Source organism: Oncorhynchus gorbuscha, linkage group LG26, assembly GCF_021184085.1.
Source record: "Oncorhynchus gorbuscha isolate QuinsamMale2020 ecotype Even-year linkage group LG26, OgorEven_v1.0, whole genome shotgun sequence".
NCBI classification, from domain to species: domain Eukaryota; kingdom Metazoa; phylum Chordata; class Actinopteri; order Salmoniformes; family Salmonidae; genus Oncorhynchus; species Oncorhynchus gorbuscha.
Window position 1 is genome coordinate 19,893,119 of NC_060198.1, and position 20,397 is coordinate 19,913,515.

At 40.6% G+C, this 20,397-nt stretch overlaps 1 protein-coding gene across 6 annotated transcripts in view; it reads left to right on the forward strand.

Moving 5' to 3' along the window:
• The window catches only part of LOC124015325 (serine/threonine-protein kinase MARK1-like), a 101,373-nt gene that overhangs the window by 42,010 nt on the left and 38,966 nt on the right, over positions 1-20,397 (forward strand). For 3 of the 6 annotated variants that reach the window (XM_046330497.1, XM_046330499.1, XM_046330500.1), the window contains exon 4: positions 11,648-11,671. The exons of the other annotated variants lie outside the window; for them this stretch is intronic. In XM_046330497.1, the coding sequence (XP_046186453.1) occupies positions 11,648-11,671 (24 nt within the window). The remainder of the gene's footprint in view (positions 1-11,647; positions 11,672-20,397) is intronic. 6 annotated transcript variants of the gene reach the window in all.

Sequence of the window (20,397 nt, forward strand, 5' to 3'; positions counted from 1 at the left end):
GGCAAAATTAGCCACGATGCTGGGGCCGACTAGCTGAGCAGATAATTATATCCTTATCAGCCAATAAAAATTGTTGACGTAGTTGGACCTGATTCCAACACTTTAACTAAAGCATCCTTACCAGAAATCCAATGCACCACATCCCATGCAAATATGTGTATTGACAATTAACTCAGTGAACGGTGCCTAGTTCCTGATCTATCTATCACAACTTGTGCTGTAATTTTTAATCCCCATGATCACTTTTCCTTTGAAATGTCAACTAACATTCATTGATGTATTGTGTTGAAGAAAAATAATTCAGTCATTACCATGAAAATTAAGTTTAAGAATGAATTCCATAAGGAAATACATGTTTGTCTTCAGCCGTGTTCACAAACACATAGCTAGGACCTAATAATCATACTGCATGGACTATACCACCAAACAGTCATATTGGTCAGGAAAAAATACACCAAGTTGACAAGACCACCATCATCTTCAGTCTTTTTATGATTGATCTAGATGCGAATATAAATGCATAATCCGCTTAGAAGCTTGGTTAAAAAATGATTTTTAAGGCTAGAGACATGGATAGTGAATGTGTGCCAGTAACCACGTTTCCATCATTTCATGCGGATTAATTACCTGACGCATGAAACAAGTCACGACCGGGCTGATGGCAACGTGGTATGCCAGTACAATTTTATAAATGCCAACAATTTGTTTGTTCGACATATTTTTGTTGGTCAAATAAAAATGCGAGAAATGGTGGTGGAAATGGCTTTCTGTGCAAATATTGATATAATAACCATCCTATCGAAGTCAACTTGGAGTCACGTGACATGTTGTGTGGTCCTCCCACTACAACTCGGGGAAAGCATGCAGTTTATTAGACTACAGATGAAATAAGTTGAGATGAACTTCCCTGGTCAGTGTGCAAGGTAATGAATGAGCTTTATGCTCCTTTCTGATAAATATCAAGGTTCTTATTCTGCTGACATGATTATTGATGCTTGGCTGCCATTTGACAAATACAAGTAATTACCGCTCTTATCCATAATAATCTCAATGTAGGTAGCCTACCCGCACGGAATCTGTGAGCTGTTGGCTAGAGCACATGTGACAAGACCAGAGTGGGCACATTTGCAATATATAATGCTCAAGATTTGTGACAAAACCATCAGATAAAAATGTGATGGAAACACATTAAACTTAAAATACCATGTACCCAGTGAAGAATATAACCGCAAATGTGCATTACGTCGTCATGCACAGCCTTTTATCTGCGGAAAGTCTGTTTGATGGAAACCTCTCTGGTGGGAAAATGCAGATTTGAGAATATTTGCATAAATCTGTGGCAAATTGGATGGAAACCTAGCTACTGAGGTTGAATGGGCAATACAAAATATTTAATTGCCTTTGAACAGAGTATGTAAAGTAGGTGCCAGGCACACCGGTTTGCCTGTCAAGAACTGCAACGCAAGTTTTTTCACACTCAACCTTTTCCTGTGTGAATCAAGAAGGGTCCACCACCAAAAGGACATCAAAGCCAACTGGGCACATCTGTGGGAAGCATTGGAGTCAACATGGGCCAGCATCCTTGTGGAATGCTTTTGACACCTTGTAGAGTCCATGCCTAGACGAATTGAGACTGCGCTGAGGGAAAAAGGGGTGCAACTCAATAGTAGGAAGTTGACCCTAATGTTTTGTACGCTGTATACTGACACACTCAACGTTACCATTTAAGACCAATGTTTTAAACCAAAGTTCACGAGTATGCCCCCCCCCCAGGTCTCGTTAACCTCTTGCGACGAGCAATCCCGTATCCGGGATCCTATTTATAGCCTCAAGCTCATTACCATAACGCAACGTTAACTATTCATGAAAATCGCAAATTAAATAAATATATTAGCTCTCAAGCTTAGCCTTTTGTTAACAACACTGTCATCTCAGATTTTCAAAATATGCTTTTGAACCATAGCTAAACAAGCATTTGTGTAAGAGTATTGATAGCTAGCATAGCATTAAGCCTAGCATTCAGCATGCAACATTTTCACAAAAACAAGAAAAGCATTCAAAAAAAATAATTTACCTTTGAAGAACTTTGGATGTTTTCAATGAGGAGACTCAGTTAGATAGCAAATGTTCAGTTTTTCCAAAAACATTATTTGTGTAGGACAAATCACTCCGTTTTGTTCATCACGTTTGGGTAAGAAAAAAAACAGAGAATTAAGTCATTACAATGCGAACCTTTTTCCAAATTAACTCCATAATATCGACAGAAACATGGCAAACGTAGTTTAGAATCAATCCTCAAGGTGTTTTTCACATATCTATCGATGATAAATCATTCGTGGCAGTTGACTTTCTCCTCTGAAGAAAATGGAAACGCGCATGGAGCTGGAGATTACGCAATAATTTTGACGGAGGACACCGGGCGGACACCTGGTAAATGCCTACAAATACGTCACAATGCTGCAGACACCTTGGGAAAACGACAGAAAGTGCAGGCTCGTTCCTGGCTATTTCACAGCCATATAAGGAGACATTGGAACACAGCACATTCAAAATCTGGACCATTTCATCTTGGTTTCGCCTGTAGCATTAGTTCTGGGGCACTCACAGATAATATCTTTGCAGTTTTGGAAACGTCAGAGTTTTCTTTCCAAAGCTGTCAATTACATGCATAGTCGAGCAATATCTTGTTTAAAACGGGAATGTTTTTTTATCCAAAAATTAAAAGAGCGCCCCCTATCTCGAAGAAGTTAAAACCTTCCTCCATTTTGGCTCCAGTTGGCATGCATGACTGTTGGTCGCTTTCGATAAAAGCATCTGATAAATGGCCTATAGTAGTTGGATAGTTTAACTATCTCCATCTAGTGGCCAAGTTGACCCGTTTTAACAATTGCAATTGGATGGTGTCTTTACCGTTTAAGGTCTCTGATAGGTTGAGTTATTTTTTTAGCTACTGGATGTAATGTTCTGCTCAGCTGGCCATCCCCAGAATCGTGGCTAATTTTGCCAGGTTGACCTGTGAGAAAAGTTATTAGCTTGCCATTTAAGACCAATGTTTTAAACCAAAGTTCACGAGTATGCCCCCCCAGGGTTCGTTAAAACCTTCCTCTATTTTGGCTCCAAGCCTTCCATAATAACAACAATATGATGTCACATGACTTTTGCTGCCAATGGAAATTCAACATCTTAAACATAGTTTAACCAACTGGGTTTGTCTGTGGCTCCGTGAGAGACCAACAGTAAATGCTTATTACCTTTGATGCAGTGCTTTCCTTGGTTCGGAAATGTGGTTGGGCCTATGGCTAGGCCTTGTGATATTTAGAGCAACCTTGTTGTCTAGGTCTGATAGGAAGGGCTTAGCCGTAGATAATCTGGGTTTGGTGGAATAGGATTAAGTTGCACCTAGACACTGATCTAACATCAGTTAAGCCATTTTCACCACCTAATTGTCAAAGGTATGACCGGGAGGGTAAACTGGTCCTAGATCGGTTGTTAATGGAAACGTGTACCTAGAACGGTGTTGGTAGACAGTGTCTTGGTGCGAACTGCACCCTCACTAGATCCCTTCCAGAGTAAGTATTTTTTTAAAGTGTTGTCCTGTGTTTGAAATGTAACGCATCTGCGACACCTGCAACACTTTTCTCTTTCAAGTCATTTAGCCGTGACACAACAACGAACCTGAAACCAAAAGCTTCTGTCCATTTCAAACCCAGAGCTTATTTGTGAGCTCTATCCGTGGTCTCGGGGGAAGTGTTTTCGGTTCACTAGAAATACGAGCCTGAAGCGGGAGACAGAGAAGCATACCAGGTCTCCTCTTTTTGCATTGAAATCCAAACACCAACAATCCCCTCTAGAGCTTTGGCAGAACATGTCATCTGGTGCGGCCTGGAGAATGAAACGTTGGTCATTACAATACCATTATTATAGGTTTACATGCTGACGGCTCCTAGCAAAGCACACAAATTAACCCAAGAATTTGTGGGATTGCTGAACTGTAATTTCATAAGCTAGCGATTACTGATTTATTGAGTAATTCATACATTTATCTTGATTTTGTTGGGAAAAAGACCATTGGGCATGTTATTATCTTACTGTTTTGGGTATGGGTTACGACCGTTTAATGGATGAAGAAAAGTGTGGCATGACGATTGTATACAATCAATATGTTGGCCTATTTTTGTGCCTCAAATATGCTAGGTGTAACTAGCTGGTCTTGTGATAGCTGTAACTAGCTGGTCAAGTCACCATTGCATTTTCATCCTTTTAAACGTATTCCTGCATATCTATATACTGTGGTATATTAAAGGTCCCAATGCATTTTTCATCTTAATATCAAATCAAGAGTGTTTTCTGATTTTTATCAATAACAAATGCGGCAAAATGCAGAATGTAAAATGCACATAAAGTAAACATTGTATTTGGGTTCAGTCTTATCTGGTGAACTGCTGGGTCCTTACCTTTGGTCAACTGTTCCCTTTCGATTGCTACTATTCTTATGCTTTTCATATTTTTTCTATAAGAAACATTTAAATTTAGTCCTATCCATATATGCCAATTCTCACGAATGTAAAGGGTTTGGATGGAGTGTCGCCTTACGACTTCCGCTTTTGGAAGTTAACATCACAGGCTTCCGGTTGTTTACACACCACGCAGTGTGTGCTCGCGTTTCAGCTCAGTAATAAGTCACGTAAGAGTATCCCTCTCGCTCATTCTCTCACACAACAAGCAGTTCTGGTGGTGGATATCATTCAGAACACCCTGCATCGGCCAGTCTAGGATGGGTGGATGTATGGATGATCTCAAAAGATAGACTGATAGGTGGACATACAGAGTTAGACAGAAAAATATCATATTTTAGGTAAAGCTTTCTTTTAGAACATGAAACAGGACATAGGCTGGCTTGTGACTTCACAGGAGGCAGAATCTGTCGATAATGGCCCGAGACACTTATAATGTGAGGGCCATCCACGCTATCGTATTCTAGCTGATCAATAGCTCGCATTAGGCCACATCCTCCCCCAGCCATGGGTGCTTTGTCCTTCAACACAAAGGATGCACGTCAATAGTCTAAAAAGGCCTCCTCCTCTCGTCTCCTTTTCTTCCATCTGTGCATACCTGAAATAAGGTTGAATATAAATAGTTTAGAGACCTCGTTTTATTTCCAAGCGAAAGCAAATTCCTAAAAGGCATTCAACATATTGCTGTCACTTTATCCCTTGTTTTCAGATCTGTGCAGATGGAGAGGAAGCCGCATTAGACTATCGAGACGCACGCGCCATGAGGTTTCGCGTTATAAGAACACGGTGTGGGATTTGTCAAAGCTCCGCGGGCCTGTTACCCCGCTACTATTCTGCTACATGTTTTTTCCCGGTGTGGTCGGAAAAGCTGAAATTGGCCCACGGTCTGCCCGTCAGTTACTTGACCATGCTGCAAAGTACCTCCCAAGGGAAGGAATTCTCAGGGCCTGTTTTCTGATTAATCATTTGAGACTGCTCTCTGATTGACATGACAATAGGAAAAATGCCAAGGGGGTGAATACTTTCGCAAGCCATTGTGAAACATTTAAGTTAACCGTTTTAGATTATCTATACTAAATATATTTACATTAGGGATGTCAAATGATGAAAATAATAGAGTTAATAGCATTAGTTAATCGCGATTAATTCCTTTAAAAAAAAATTTTGCTCAAATTTGGCCCTAAAATATTTTTACATTTAAAATGCATTGCATTGAGTTACCGGCAAACTATGCTTTAATTTATAAGGTACGGAAACACAAAATAATGTAGATCAGAATGTTTTAATAGGAATTTTCCACATAGCTTTAAGTAGGCCTACTCGCTCATATCAATGTTCTTGAAGCTTAACACTTGCACACAGCAGTCTCTCACTCTCACTCTCTCTCACTCTCTCTCACTCTCTCTCACTCTCTCTCACACACACACACACACACACACACACACACACACACACACACACACACACACACACACACACACACACACACACACACACACACACACACACACACACACACACACACACACACACACAGCTTTAATCACTGTTAATGCTTCAAGCATTCTAAATTATTGTAACTATAGCAGGGTTCCCCAACTGGCGGTCCGAATTTGGCTTGCTGGTGATTTTATTTGGCCCCCCCGAGTTCTCTAAACAAACAAATAACAACTTTAAAAAATATAATTGATGGATATTAAACACTGTAAAAAAAAAACAGCAAATAAGCTCAGTTATTTTTTTATACATTTTTTGGGAAATCTGTGCCAAAGTATTTCCAAACCTAATATGTGATTGTGTACAAATGTAAGCAAGATTTGAAATGATGTTTTAGTCAAATGTTATCTGTTTGGGTTTCTTGCAATCAAATTATTTGTAGGCTTAATTATGTTCTGGCCTGCGGCTGAATCTCGTTGATGATCCCTGGACTATAGGGGATACAAAGAACAGAGCTCTTAAACTTGTCCAACAATGTTATTAAAACACTTTAACCATCTGTACTGTTCAGATAACTTTACACACATAGGCCTGCATATACTCTTTTATTTTTATTTTATGTACTGAGACCAAGGTCTCTTTAACAGATGACCCCTGAATTACAAAAAAAGACATGCAAAGGAAAAGCACGATAAACACATTCTTCAGTAATAAGGTCCTTAATGAGCTTTTTGAATTGCCAGAACATCAAATGTAAAAATAAATAAAAAATGTTTTGAAGATTGTTCCACAAATGTTACATTTGTATTTAACCTTTTATTTAACCAGGTAGGCCAGTTGAGAACAAGTACTCATTTACATCTGCAGCCTGGCCAAGATAAAGCAAAGCAGTGCGACACAAACAACAACAGAGTTACACATGGAATAAACAAACGTACAGTCAATAACACAATAGAAAAGTCTATATACAGTTTGTGCAAATAAGGTGCAAGAGAACTAAAAGTTGATTTACCAAACTAGAGACCAAAGGAATTTACAGGGTTAGCCATCCTTGAGACTGGGTGTCGTAACTTGTATGTCTACATTTTAGTAATGATGTTAGGTGCAGTGTGACTTTTTGTAAAAGGGCTTAATAAATGAAAACATAGCAACGTGTCAACCTATGTGACATCAGAGGGCCAACCAACTTTCTGGTAGAGAATTCTGCATGTCTGGCAGACATATCAGTGTGGATGACGGATCACCACCTCAAGCTGAACTTCGGCAAGACGGAGCTGCTCTTCCTCCCGGGGAAGGACTGCCCGTTCCATGATCTCGCCATCACGGTTGACAACTCCATTGTGTCCTCCTCCCAGAGCGCTAAGAACCTTGGCGTGATCCTGGACAACACCCTGTCGTTCTCAACTAACATCAAGGCGGTGGCCCGTTCCTGTAGGTTCATGCTCTACAACATCCGCAGAGTACGACCCTGCCTCACACAGGAAGCGGCACAGGTCCTAATCCAGGCACTTGTCATCTCCCGTCTGGATTACTGCAACTCGCTGTTGGCTGGGCTCCCTGCCTGTGCCATTAAACCCCTACAACTCATCCAGAACGCCGCAGCCCGTCTGGTGTTCAACCTTCCCAAGTTCTCTCACGTCACCCCGCTCCTCCACTCTCTCCACTGGCTTCCAGTTGAAGCTCGCATCCGCTACAAGACCATGGTGCTTGCCTACGGAGCTGTGAGGGGAACGGCACCTCAGTACCTCCAGGCTCTGATCAGGCCCTACACCCAAATAAGGGCACTGCGTTCATCCACCTCTGGCCTGCTCGCCTCCCTACCACTGAGGAAGTACAGTTCCCGCTCAGCCCAGTCAAAACTGTTCGCTGCTCTGGCTCCCCAATGGTGGAACAAACTCCCTCACGACGCCAGGACAGCGGAATCAATCACCACCTTCCGGAGACACCTGAAACCCCACCTCTTTAAGGAATACCTAGGATAGGATAAAGTAATCCTTCTCACCCCCCTTAAAATATGTAGATGCACTATTGTAAAGTGGCTGTTCCACTGGATGTCATAAGGTGAATGCACCAATTTGTAAGTCGCTCTGGATAAGAGCGTCTGCTAAATGACTTAAATGTAAATGTAATGTAAATGAATTACTCTCTCTTACACTCGCGCTCACACTTGACTATGATTTTGATTACTCCATTGTTGGGAAAGAGCAAGCAAGAAACTCATTTCACTTAACTTTGACAGCCCTAATTTACATCTCATTAAATAACTAAAACACACTGTTTGCAATGGTCTACAGTAGCTTCAACAGCACTTTATAAGGTAGCACCACGGTGTTGCCGGATGACAGCTATTTTCCCATCCTCCTCTGGGTACATTGACTTCAGTAAAAAACCTAGGAAGCTCATGGTTCTCAACCCCGTCCATAGACTTTCACAGTAACTATGGCAACTTTTGGAGGATGTCCTCCAAACTGTCTGAGCTTTTGCAGTATGAACTGATATGTTGTCCACCCAATAAAAGGATCAGATAATTAATCTATTTCTGAAAGCATAAGCTACAGCAAGCTAGCACTGCATACAGTGTGGTGAGTGGTTGACTCCGAGAGAGACAATAGTTGAACCGTTTTAAACCAATTTATTTATTTTAAAAAATGTAAGGAGAAGCAGCAGTAAGAGAGGGAGAGGGTTAGCTATTTTTCTTCTTGGTTTTCCTTTTCACTTAGCTAATGCAGCTAATTTTGACTACTCAATAACCTGACTCAAACAGAGGAATGCTGTTTAAGTTAGCTAGCTGGCTAAGACTATCCAATACTGCAACTCTTCCAAGTCATGTTAAGCTTTCGGTTGTGTTAATTTATTGCTACTAGGGCCCGACTGTCTAACTGCTTGTTGTACACTACTGTGTGATTGTACACATGGATCGGATTAGTGTCATGATACCAGAATTTGATATTGATACCGACGCAAGGTTTATTATCACGATACTCGATACCATAACGATACTTGATAGCACGGCAAAAAAAAGAATATTAGCTTGTCACAGAAATCAGCATATTTTGCCTTATTTGCATATTACAAAGCACTGGGCTAGTGAATTAATGTTCGCTTTAGCTGTAAGCAAGCATAACTTTAGTATTATAAGGCTGCCGTAATGTAAAACGTCTCCCATTCCATACTAGGGCTGTGCGGTATACTGTATTTTACTATATACCGGTATTTATGCACGGACCAGTTTGGGTTTTTACTTTACCTTCTATACCTTCAGCAGCAAACCACTCTGCATACCACTGCTGGCTTGCTTCTGAAGCTAAGCAGGGTTGGTACTGGTCAGTTCCTGGATGGGAGACCAGATGTTGCTGGAGGTGGTGTTGGAGGGCCAGTAGGAGGCACTCTTTCCTCTGGTTTAAAAGATTATCCCAATACCCCAGGGCAGTGATTGGGGACACTGCCCTGTGTAGGGTGCTGGCTTTTGGTTGGGATGTCAAACGGGTGTCCTGACTCTCTGAGGTTATTAAAGATTCCATGGCACTTATCGTAAGAGTAGGGGTGATAACCCCGGTGTCCTGGCTAAATTCCCAATCTGGCCCTCAAACTATCACTGTCACCTAATAATCCCCAGTTTACAATTGGCTCATTCATCCCCCTCCTCTCCCCTGTAACTATTCCCCAGGTCGTTGCTGCAAATGAACGAGTTCTCAGTCAACTTACCTGGTAAAATAACAAATAAATAGAAAATAGCGGTATTTGAATGTTTGTTTGGTTAAATGTGATACGCCGTGTGTAACGTCCATTTTTATAGTTTACTCCGCTACTTGAGTCATCCCTCCGCTCTCTCTCTCTCCATGCCGCTTTCCACACAGACCTAGTCCCACACCGTCACTCAAGGAGCGCATTTGTTGTTGCTTGACCACGAGACTCTTTCGTTCAGTCTGCATGGTAAATACAGCACATGCAACAATGTTGATGACGATGTTTCCACTTTGTCCTTAAAATACATCCACAAGTGTTCTATAATTACAATATTAGTTTGTGTTCATTACATCTTCTGCAAACATCTAGTTTGTATTTTCTTGGCAAGTTCAGCTAAATCGTGTTAGCCACTAATAATAATCGCTAGTTAATAAAAGTACTGAGTCAGAGCAAATGTAGCTAACTAATACAGCCTGATACCAGTACTGGTGGAGGCTTAAATCCGCATGTTGTTTGTGCAACAGTATCTTTTAAATCAAAGAGGAATAGGCGAAGCATGAATATGTTGGCTATATGAATAAAGATTTAATGTAGCCAAAGTTAATAGGGTCCCCTAGGAAACACTGACCATCACTTTGGTTTCTACCCTGTCACAATAACTCCATGGCATTTTCATTCGTTGTCATGTCAAACAGCACTGTATTCATAGTGCCCACTCTTACTTATATTCAAACTACAGAATCATAATAAACATTCTATTTCCATGATTCCAGAAGTTCACCCAAGTGTTTTGATCTAAATTGTAATTTGGTTAAAAATAAGGCCTAGTATTTTTGCCCATATCGTGGCAGTGTGGAAATAATCTCATGAGTGCAGGAAATGATTTTAGGTTGAAGTTGAATTGAACTGTATAAAACAATCTGAATGGAGAAAGACCCATTGAAGTAATTTTGAACATATGTGTTGCCACCCTAGGGTTATGCACTAATTATAAAATAAATGTAGAACTTTTATTAATCAAAAACACAAAATATCATCATACCGTCACAAATTTGAAAAATACCACGATATAATATTTTGTCTATATCGCCCAGTCCTTTCCCATATATTATCCTACCCATTATTAGGTAGTAAGGCAGCTTCATTTGTTTTAGTTTGTTTCCTCTCAGTTTAAGGTTGATTTTGCTGTATCATTTACTTTAATTGGCTTTTCAATTGGTGTACTCAAGCGTGTTCCATTATAATTACTCAGTCTGAGCTGTAAAGGCCACTTATACTCTGCAGTTACCATAGTAATACATGAACAGCTAGCTACATATAATTATGATATAAAGCCTTAAATTCTAAAACTACTGTAACACTAATATAATAATCATCTACATCTCAGTACTAGAGCCGTCACTACAGACCCTAGTTCGATTACAGGCTGTATTACAACCGGCCGTGATTGGGTGTACCATAAGGCGGCGCACAATTTGGCCCAGTGCTGTCCGGGTTAGAGTTTGGCAGGGGTAGTCCATCATTGTAAATAATAATTTGTTCTTAACTAACTTGCCTAGTTAAATAATAAAATCTGGTCGACGGGATGAAAAGTCTATCTTCCAGAGCTTCCTGTCAACATTGCAGACGCAATCTCCTCCAGTCCGGTGTCGCTCCTTAGCTGGATAATGATGTTAGTTGTACTACTATTGAGTAATAATAATAATACAATACTACCGGTAGTTAACACTGCATATTCCCTGGGCTGGTACCCCTCTGGTCTGTCTGCCGTGTCAGAACTAGACTCTGTTGCGTTCACGAAAGACAAGTCGGTAATATTTGGAACGCGACAATGGTAGTGAGGGGAACAAAGGGATAGGACAGCATCCAAATGTGATCAATTGATCAGTCACTATTGTTGGGGGAGATTTTTGGGTGTCGTCAGAAAGAGGCCCCACCCCTCTCCTGCTTCGTGTTGCTCCATCATTTAGCATTTTGCCTTTCTCTCCCTCTTTCCATCTCTTCTTTAGTTTCGCATCTTGCATTCTAAGCAGGTAGGTGACCTTTCTGCTCCCTGACTTTCCCACACATTGTCTGTGTGTGTCTGCGACACATTCATTGTGGTGTTTGCTCTTATGTATGTTGTCAGCACATATACACATGCCTACACAAACCTGTGTGATATATGTTCACCATATTTTGAAGTTCATACACTGTGAAAGCACTGTGCACATCACTTTGTAGATGTCCTCACTCATTCCTATGTGGCTGATTACCCCCACCCCCCTACCCATTTGTACGGCTTCTTCTGTGATAGGGTTTCATCATATTTTTCTACATGGGGAGAACGAAACATGTTTGTATAATGTGGCAACATGGCAGCTGTTCTTACTATGGCTATCTGTCTATAAAATGCTAAATGTAATTTAGTTTTTTGTTTTGTGGACATATTACTTCAATAAATAAGTGTCTTACAAGGCACCAATGGGTATATGACACTGGAATAAAAATTAGTAGCAAGCTAGGGGGTGCGGTGGCATCCCCCACCACAACTTTTGCCATGCAAAATCAAATTTGGTGACATCTTTATTAACACCCCAATAACATAAGGAGGGTTAGTCGTCAGCTATTTGGCTGGCAGCTGGCACTTATGGAACTGACTGGTCTAAGCTTTGCCTGGACAACATGACAGCCATAATGCTTGTCCTAGAAGGATCATTTTAATATATTTTAGAGTGGAATTCCACTTCCCTTTTTATTTATTTTTATGCTTTATTACAGATAGTTTAGAAACCGAGAGAGAATGGAAGAAGGAGATATAGCAGGAATATAAGATGCAGGAATTTAATCTAGTCTCTGGTGGGAAGGCACGTGCATGCTCGCAGTACACGTCCTGGTAATCCGTCTAGCTCTGCAGCCTTGTGAATGTTGACCTGTTTAAAGATCTTACTTGCTCACATCGGCTGCGGAGAGTGTGATCACACAGTCTTCTGGAACAACTGGTGCTCTCATGCATGTTTCAGGGCTATTTGTCTCGAAGCGAGCATAGAAGTAGTTTGGTTCGTGGCACTGGGCAGCTCTTTGCTGTGCTTCCCTTTGTAGTCTGTAATGGTTTGCAAACCATGCCACATCCGACGAGCGTCAGAGCCAGTGTAGTACGATTCACTCTTAGTCCTGTATTGACGCTTTGCCTGTTTGATGGGTCATCGGAGGGCATAGCAGGATTTCTTATAAGCTTCCGGGCTAGAGTCCCGCTCCTTGAAAGCGGCACCTGTAATCCATGGCTTCTGGTTGGGGTATGTATGGTCAATGTGGGGACGTCGTCATCGATGCACTTATTGATGAATCCAATGACTGATGTGGTGTACTCCTCAATGCCATCGGCGGAATCCCGGAATATATTCCAGTCTGTGCTAGCAAAACAGTCCTGTAGCTTAGCATCTGCTTCATCTGACCATTTTTATTATTCATCGAGTCACTGGTGCTTCCTGCTGTAGTTTTGCTTGTAAGCAGGAATCAGGAGGATAGAATTATGGTCAGATTTGCCAAATGGACGGTGAGGGAGAGCTTTGGCGTAAAAGTGGTCCAGAGTTTTTTTGTGTGTTTTTCTCCCCTCTGGTTGCATATTTAACACGAAATTTGGTAACACTGATGTAAGGCTACTAGGAGCGCCGCCTCTGGTTGAGCGTTTTCCTGTTTGATTATGGCGGTATATAGCTCAAGGAGTGCGTTCTTAGTGCCAGCATCAGTCTATGGTGGTTTGTCAACAGCTTCGAAAAATACAGATAAACTCTCTTGGTAGATAGTGTGGTCTACAGCTTATCATGAGATACTCTACCTCAGGCGAGCAAACCTTGATCTCCTTAGATATCGTGCGCCAGCTGTTATTTACAAAAATTCTTAGTCCGCTTCCCCTTGTCTTACCACACGCCGCTGTTCTGTCCTGCCGATACAGCATGTAACCAGCCAGCTGTAAGTTGATAATGTCGTCGCTCAGCCACGACTCTGAAGCATAAGATATTAGTTTTGAATGTCCCGTTGGTAATTTAATCTTCCTTGTAGGTCATCAATTTTATTTTCCAAAAATTTCGCGTTTGCAGAATGGAAAGAAGTGGGGTTTATTCGATCGACTACAAATTCTCAGAAGGCAGCCCAGCCCTCTGACCCCCTTTTCTTCGCCCTCTCTAAACTCAAATGACGGATCTTGACCGGTTCCCGGGAAAGCAGTATATCATTCACGTCGAACTCGTTAATGGAAAAAAAGGATTCTGAGTAATTGCAGTTCTGATGTCCAGCAGTTATTTTCAGTCATAAGAGACTGTAGCAGCAACATGATGTACAAAAAACTAAAATGATAAGTTACAGACCATGCAAAGAAACACAATTGGTTAGGAATATGTAAAATGTCCGCCTTTTTCTCCGGCGCCATCTTGTATCCTGATGAATCCATTACCTGGTTGCTAAAATTCTTAATGTTAACCTAATTTCAGTTTGTGACAAAACAAGCAATATATATTGATGAGAATCATTGTACCATCTAAATTGAGGAGAAATATATTTTCCATAACCGAAAATATTGTATTTTAAGCTGTTTGACGCTGGGGTAAAAAGAAAAGAAAAGTGAAAGGCTCAAAAACAAAACATAAAAACAGACGCATAGAAATTGTGCACATGAACAGATCTACCACTTAGACTTGCTCAATGAGAATGACAGATGTATAAATCACATTTCTATGTGAATTTGGTCAGGTCGCCCAAAAAGTTAAACATTGCTGTAGGAATGCACAAATATATCGGTGAACATATCGGAATCAGCTGATGTCTGGTTCAACACCGATGTTAACATCTCTGGTACAACAGCCAGAGAAATTGCAGGGCACCAAATTCAAAACAACAGAAACCCCATAATTAAAATTCCTCAAACATACAAGTATTTTACACCATTTTGAAGATAAACTTCTTGTAAATCCAGCCACCGTGTCTGATTTCAAATAGGCTTTACTGCGAAAGCACACTTTGTGATTATGTTAGGTCAGCGCCTAGACACAGAAATCCATACAGCCATTTTCCAACCAAGGAGAGTCACAAAAGTCAGAAATAGCATTAAAATGAATCACTTACCTTTGATCTTCATCTGGTGGCACTCCCAGGTCTCCATGTTAGACAACAAATGTTTGTTTTGTTCGATAAAGTTAATCTTTATGTCCAAAGACATCCGTTTTGTTGGTGCGTTTACTTCAGAAATCCAAAGGCACAATGCGCGCTCTCTACACCAAGACGAAAAGTCAAAAAAGTACAATAAAAGATAGTAGAAACATGCCAAACAATGTTTAAAATCAATCCTCAGGTTGTTTTTGTCATAAATAATCAATAATATTTCAACCGGACAAAAGCTTAGTCAATGGAAAAGGTAAACAAGAAATGCGCACTCCCGATCACGTGCTTGGTTCATGTCTGGAAATTCACTGTCCTCTCATTGAAAGTGCTGTATCTCCCTCATTTTTTCAGAGAAAACGCCTGAAACAATACCTAAAGACTGGTCATGTTGAGGAAGCCATAGAGATCGTGAACTGGGTCCTAAGTCTTTGTATGGTGGATAGGCTTTCAATGGAAAAACAGCCTTTCAAAATAATCGCACTTCCTGTTTGGATTTTCCTCGGGTGTTCGCCTGCCATATCAGTTCTGTTATACTCACAGACAATATTTTAACAGTTTTGGAAACGTTAGTGTTTTCTATCCAAATCTACTAATTATATGCATACCCTAGCTTCTGGACCTAAGTAGCAGGCATTTAATTTGGACACGCTTTTCATCCAAAATTCCGAATGCTACCCCCTACCCTAGTGAAGTTAAAAATCAATGTTAAAGCTACCGTGCATATGTATTTGACTGAGCAGTCAACAAGTCGAGCAGTCATTTGAAAGAGTAAGAACGTTTCAGCGAGACAACTCAAAGGCAAAATGCATTAAAGCCAAGAATGGAAAACAGTGGCCAAGAACGATGTGTTTACAATACCGCGTTGGAAATAAAGCGTCATTTGTTTGACCGCAACTTCTGGGGAAGCTAGCTTTTGCTTGGTACCTAGCTAGTACCAATACAACCAGTCTGAAAACATTAACCAGTAGAAACTGCAGTAATTTTCCTTATTCTTAGCAATGATTTAGGAATCCTTGTAAGTATCAGCTATGTTGCCACTTGTTGTTCACCTATTGAAATTGCACTTCAATTCATGAAAATAAATAGCTAGCCAGCTACTTAACCCTGTTGCCCAAAGCTAATGTTATAAGCAACCAGCTAGCTTAATCTGGCTAGTGAGGCTCGACCGGACAGTGTTGTGAAGCTAGCCACAATAAGGATTAGGCACAAGTGGAATTTGTGGTTTGCCTTCAAATTAAAAGTAATTGACAGTGATGCAAATCTATACAAATAGTGTAATTATGCCATACTTTTTTTATTATTTTTTAGCTTCAGCTGGCTAGTGAGGAATTTGTGGTTTGACTTCAAAATAAATCAAATCCCAAGTCAAATACAATTTTATTGGTCACATTCACATGGTTATCAGATGTTAATACGAGTGTAGGCATAGGCAAGATGCAGTAAATGGTATAGTGTACAGTATATACATATGAGATGAGTAATGTAGGGTATGTAAACATTATATAAAGTGACTAGTGATACATTTATTACATCCAATTTTTAATTATTAAAGTGGCTAGAGATTTGAGTCAGTATGTTGGCAGTATGTTGTTAGTGATTGTTTAACAGTCTGATGGCCTTGAGAGAAACTGTTTTTCAGTCTCTCGGTCCCAGCTTTGATGCACCTGTCCTGACCTCACCTTCTGGATGATAGCGGGGTGAACAGGCAGTGGCTCGGGTGGTTGTTGTCCTTGATGTTCTTTTTGGCCTTCTTGTGACATCAGGTGGTGTTGGTGTCCTGGAGGGCAAGTAGTTTGCCCCGGTGATGCATTGTGCAGACCTCACTACTAGAGGCCGACCGATTTATGATTTTTCAACACTGATACCAATGCCGATTATTGGAGGGCCAAAAAAGCCGATACAGACTAATCGGACGATTAGTAACACTTAGTAACACTTATTTTAACTTAATATTAATAAAAGTTGGTGGCATCAAGATCCTTGCTCAGAACATGAGAACATATGAAAGTTGGTGGTTCCTTTTAACATGTAACTTCAATATTCCAAGGTAAGAGGTTTTAGGTTGTACTTATTATAGGACTATTTCTCTCTATACCATTTGTATTTCATATTCCTTTGACCATCATTACTTTAGTATTACCAGCCTAATCTCAGGAGTTGATAGGCTTGAAGTCATAAACAGCGCAATGCTTGAAGAGCTACTGCCAAAAGCAGGAAAGTGCTGTTTGAATGAATGCTTACGAGCCTGTTGCTGCCTGCCACCACTCAGTCAGACTGCTCTATCAAATCATAGACTTAATTATAATATAATAAACACACAGAAATACGAGCCTTAGTTTCTGGATTTGACCATATTAATAACCTATCATTTCGGAAATCAAACGTTTATTCTTTCAGAGAAATACCGGAAGCGTTCCGTATTTTATCTAAAGGGTGGCATCCCTCAGTCTAAATATTGCTGTTACATTGCACAACCTTCAATGTTATGTCATAATTATGTACAATTCTGGCAAATTAATTACGGTCTTTATTGGGAAGAAATGGTCTTCACACAGTTTGCAACGAGCCAGGCGGCCCAAAATGCTGCATATACCCGGACTGCTTGCACAGAACTCAAGAGAAGTGACACAATTTCCCTAGTTAAAAGAAATTCATGTTAGCAGGCAATATTAACTAAATATGCAGGTTTAAAAATATATACATGTGTATTGATTTTAAGAAAGGCATTGATGTTTATGGTTAGGTACACATTGGTGCAACGACAGTACTTTTTTCGCGAATGTGCTTGTTAAATCACCCGTTTGACGAAGTAGGCTGTGATTCAATAATAAATTAACAGGCACTGCATCGATTATATGCAACGCAAGACAAGCTAGATAAACTAGTAATACCCTCAACCATGTGTAGTTAACTAATGATTATGTTACGATTGATTGTTTTGTATAAGTTTAATGCTAGCTAGGACCATACCTTGGCTCCTTGCTGCACTCGCATAACAGGTAGTCAGCCTGCCATGCAGTCTCCTCATAGAGTGCAGTGCAATGGGCCATAATTGGTGTCCAAAAATGCAGATTGCCGATTGTTATGAAACCCTGAAATCGGCCCCAATTAATCGGCCGACCTCTACTCCTATACTGACTCTTAGCTAGTTTGATTGCCTTGCGGAGGGAATAGCTACACTGTTTGTATTCGGGCATGTTTCTAGTCGCCTTGCCCTGATTGAAAGCAGTGGTTTGCGCTTTCAGTTTTGCGCGAATGCTGTCATCAATCCACAGTTTCTGATTGTGGAAGGTTTTAATATTCGCCGTGGGTAGAACATCACCGCTGCACTTGCTAATAAACTCGCTCACTGAATCAGCGTATACATCAATGTTGTTGTTCGGTGCTATCCGGAACATATCTCAGTCAACGTGATCGAAGCAGTCTTGTGAAAAAAAAGGATGTCATTGACAGTGATGCAAATTAATACAAACAGTAGAATTATGCCATACTTTTATTTTGAAGGCTAACCGCGAAGTCCACTATTGTGGCTAGCCTTACAGGGATGGGTCCGACAACCATTAATCAAATAAGAACCGTCTTTTAAATTAGGGTTATTTTTAGATGACACCTAGCTCGCTAACTATAGCTACTGAAACCGATTTTTGACGTGTATCTTTTTTGATACGCAAAGACCCAAACGGCGTTCCATAGATATCCTGGTTGAGAATTAAACGACTGAACAACGAAACAGCAAGTAAGTGAAAGAAATAGGTTTTGATTATGTTTTACTGATAGTGGAGACATGCGTAAATGGCAACAAAATTACTTTTTGTTCTGTGTATGTGTGTGTAACCTTTATTTAACTAGACAAGTCAGTTAAGAACAAATTATTATTTACAATGACCGCCCGGATGACGTTGAGCCAATTGTGCGTGCCATATGGGACTCCCAATCACGGCCGGATATGATACAGCCTGGATGAAATGCAGTGCCTTAGGCCGCTGCGTCCATGTGATTGCTTAAAAGGCCGCACTCATTTTTAATATCGGTTATCAGTATCGGTGTTTTTTGGCAATAAAAATATTTGTATATTGATATCGGACAAAATTGTCATCAGTGCATCACGACATTGCAGCTTTCATTTAGGTTAATTAGATTGGTTGAAAGTAGGCTCTTGGTTTGCCCTAACACAGGTACAAGCTCAGGGAGCATGAAACCAGATTCTTGGGGGGGCGGGAGTGGCACCAACCGAGGCAGTACTACCCTAAAATTGACTGATAATAAAACACATTTTCATTTCCCGATTGAGAATGCTTTCATACGGTGGTGCCTGCTGAACGCAAGCCAGCTCTCTGCAGTAGATCAGACTAGACTCCTTTTGCTACTTGCGTCATGGGAGGGGGAGTTCTGGCCCACATGCCTGTCACTCCTCATCAGCCAGTCGGGCATCAAGAGGCCACCCTAAGGGGTGCCTCGGACGCAAAGAGTCATGGGAGTAGAGGACTAGGTAAAAAGTGGATGTCTGTGTGGTTACTTTGTAGTTCATTGAGAAATGTGTGAGTGCATGCGTGTGTGCGCACGTGTGAGTGCCTGGTGTGTGAGGGCTGACGTTGCTGTGATGTATGGAAACTCTCTAGAGGGGCTCTTAAGAACAAGAACGTGCAAGACACCTATGTGGTCCGAGACTGTGAATGACGCAAATCATGAATAAAAACCAAAGTTAATGCTCAAATTCAGTTTGTTTGTTTATTACAGTTCACTCACATTTTTCTTTGTGCATTTCAAAGAGAGTGTGGTAGACTGGTTTGGGTGTACTGGGCAGATGTACCCCGATGCTCAGATACAAACATGCATGCATGGAGTTCACATATTCAATGTACACATCCACACGGTTAAAAAATACACACAATCTGTTACTCACGGATGCTCGTTGCTCCCACCCAGCCTCACTTTTTGAGGAGCCAGTCACGAGCCGCAATGTCATGAATATGAATCGAGTTGAGTCCCGTGGCTACAAGGCTCTCCCGTATCCAAGTGCGGAGCTAGTTATAGCCCCTGATCTAAAAATACAACCACTGTTCCTGCCAACTACAGCGTCACGTTTCTGTACACTGACATTCTAATAGTGCACCTGTGTACAGTGTTTTCCATGGTGCTGACCTTGAGTCAGTATTTCATTTATCCTGGTAATGGTTAAGGTTAGGATTGGAGGAGGGGAAGCTGTTCCTAGATCGGTACCTAGAGTAAACTTTACCCCAGAAAGTAAAGTTTGAAGCACCTACCAGGGCTGGGTGATTATGGTTTAAAAATAAATTGATTATTACAAATTTACAATTATAAATCTCGATTTGAATGTTTCCTCTAACTGTTCAACAAAGGTGAAAAGCACTGCATTTCAAATATCAGCAATAATCAAATGAATTCAGAGCCTGTGAAATTATACTTAGGCTAAATATAAGCCTTCCACAACCATAAGACCCACTAATGTAATTATTTTATGAAAATAATTTAATCATAATTTTTGCGATCACTGGCTTTTAAGTCTGTCTATGAAAATTCCCTTTTTGTTAAATTTAACCAGAACCATGCAAAATGCACATTTACTTATAATGACCAACTTCTTGTAGCAGACATTATAGAA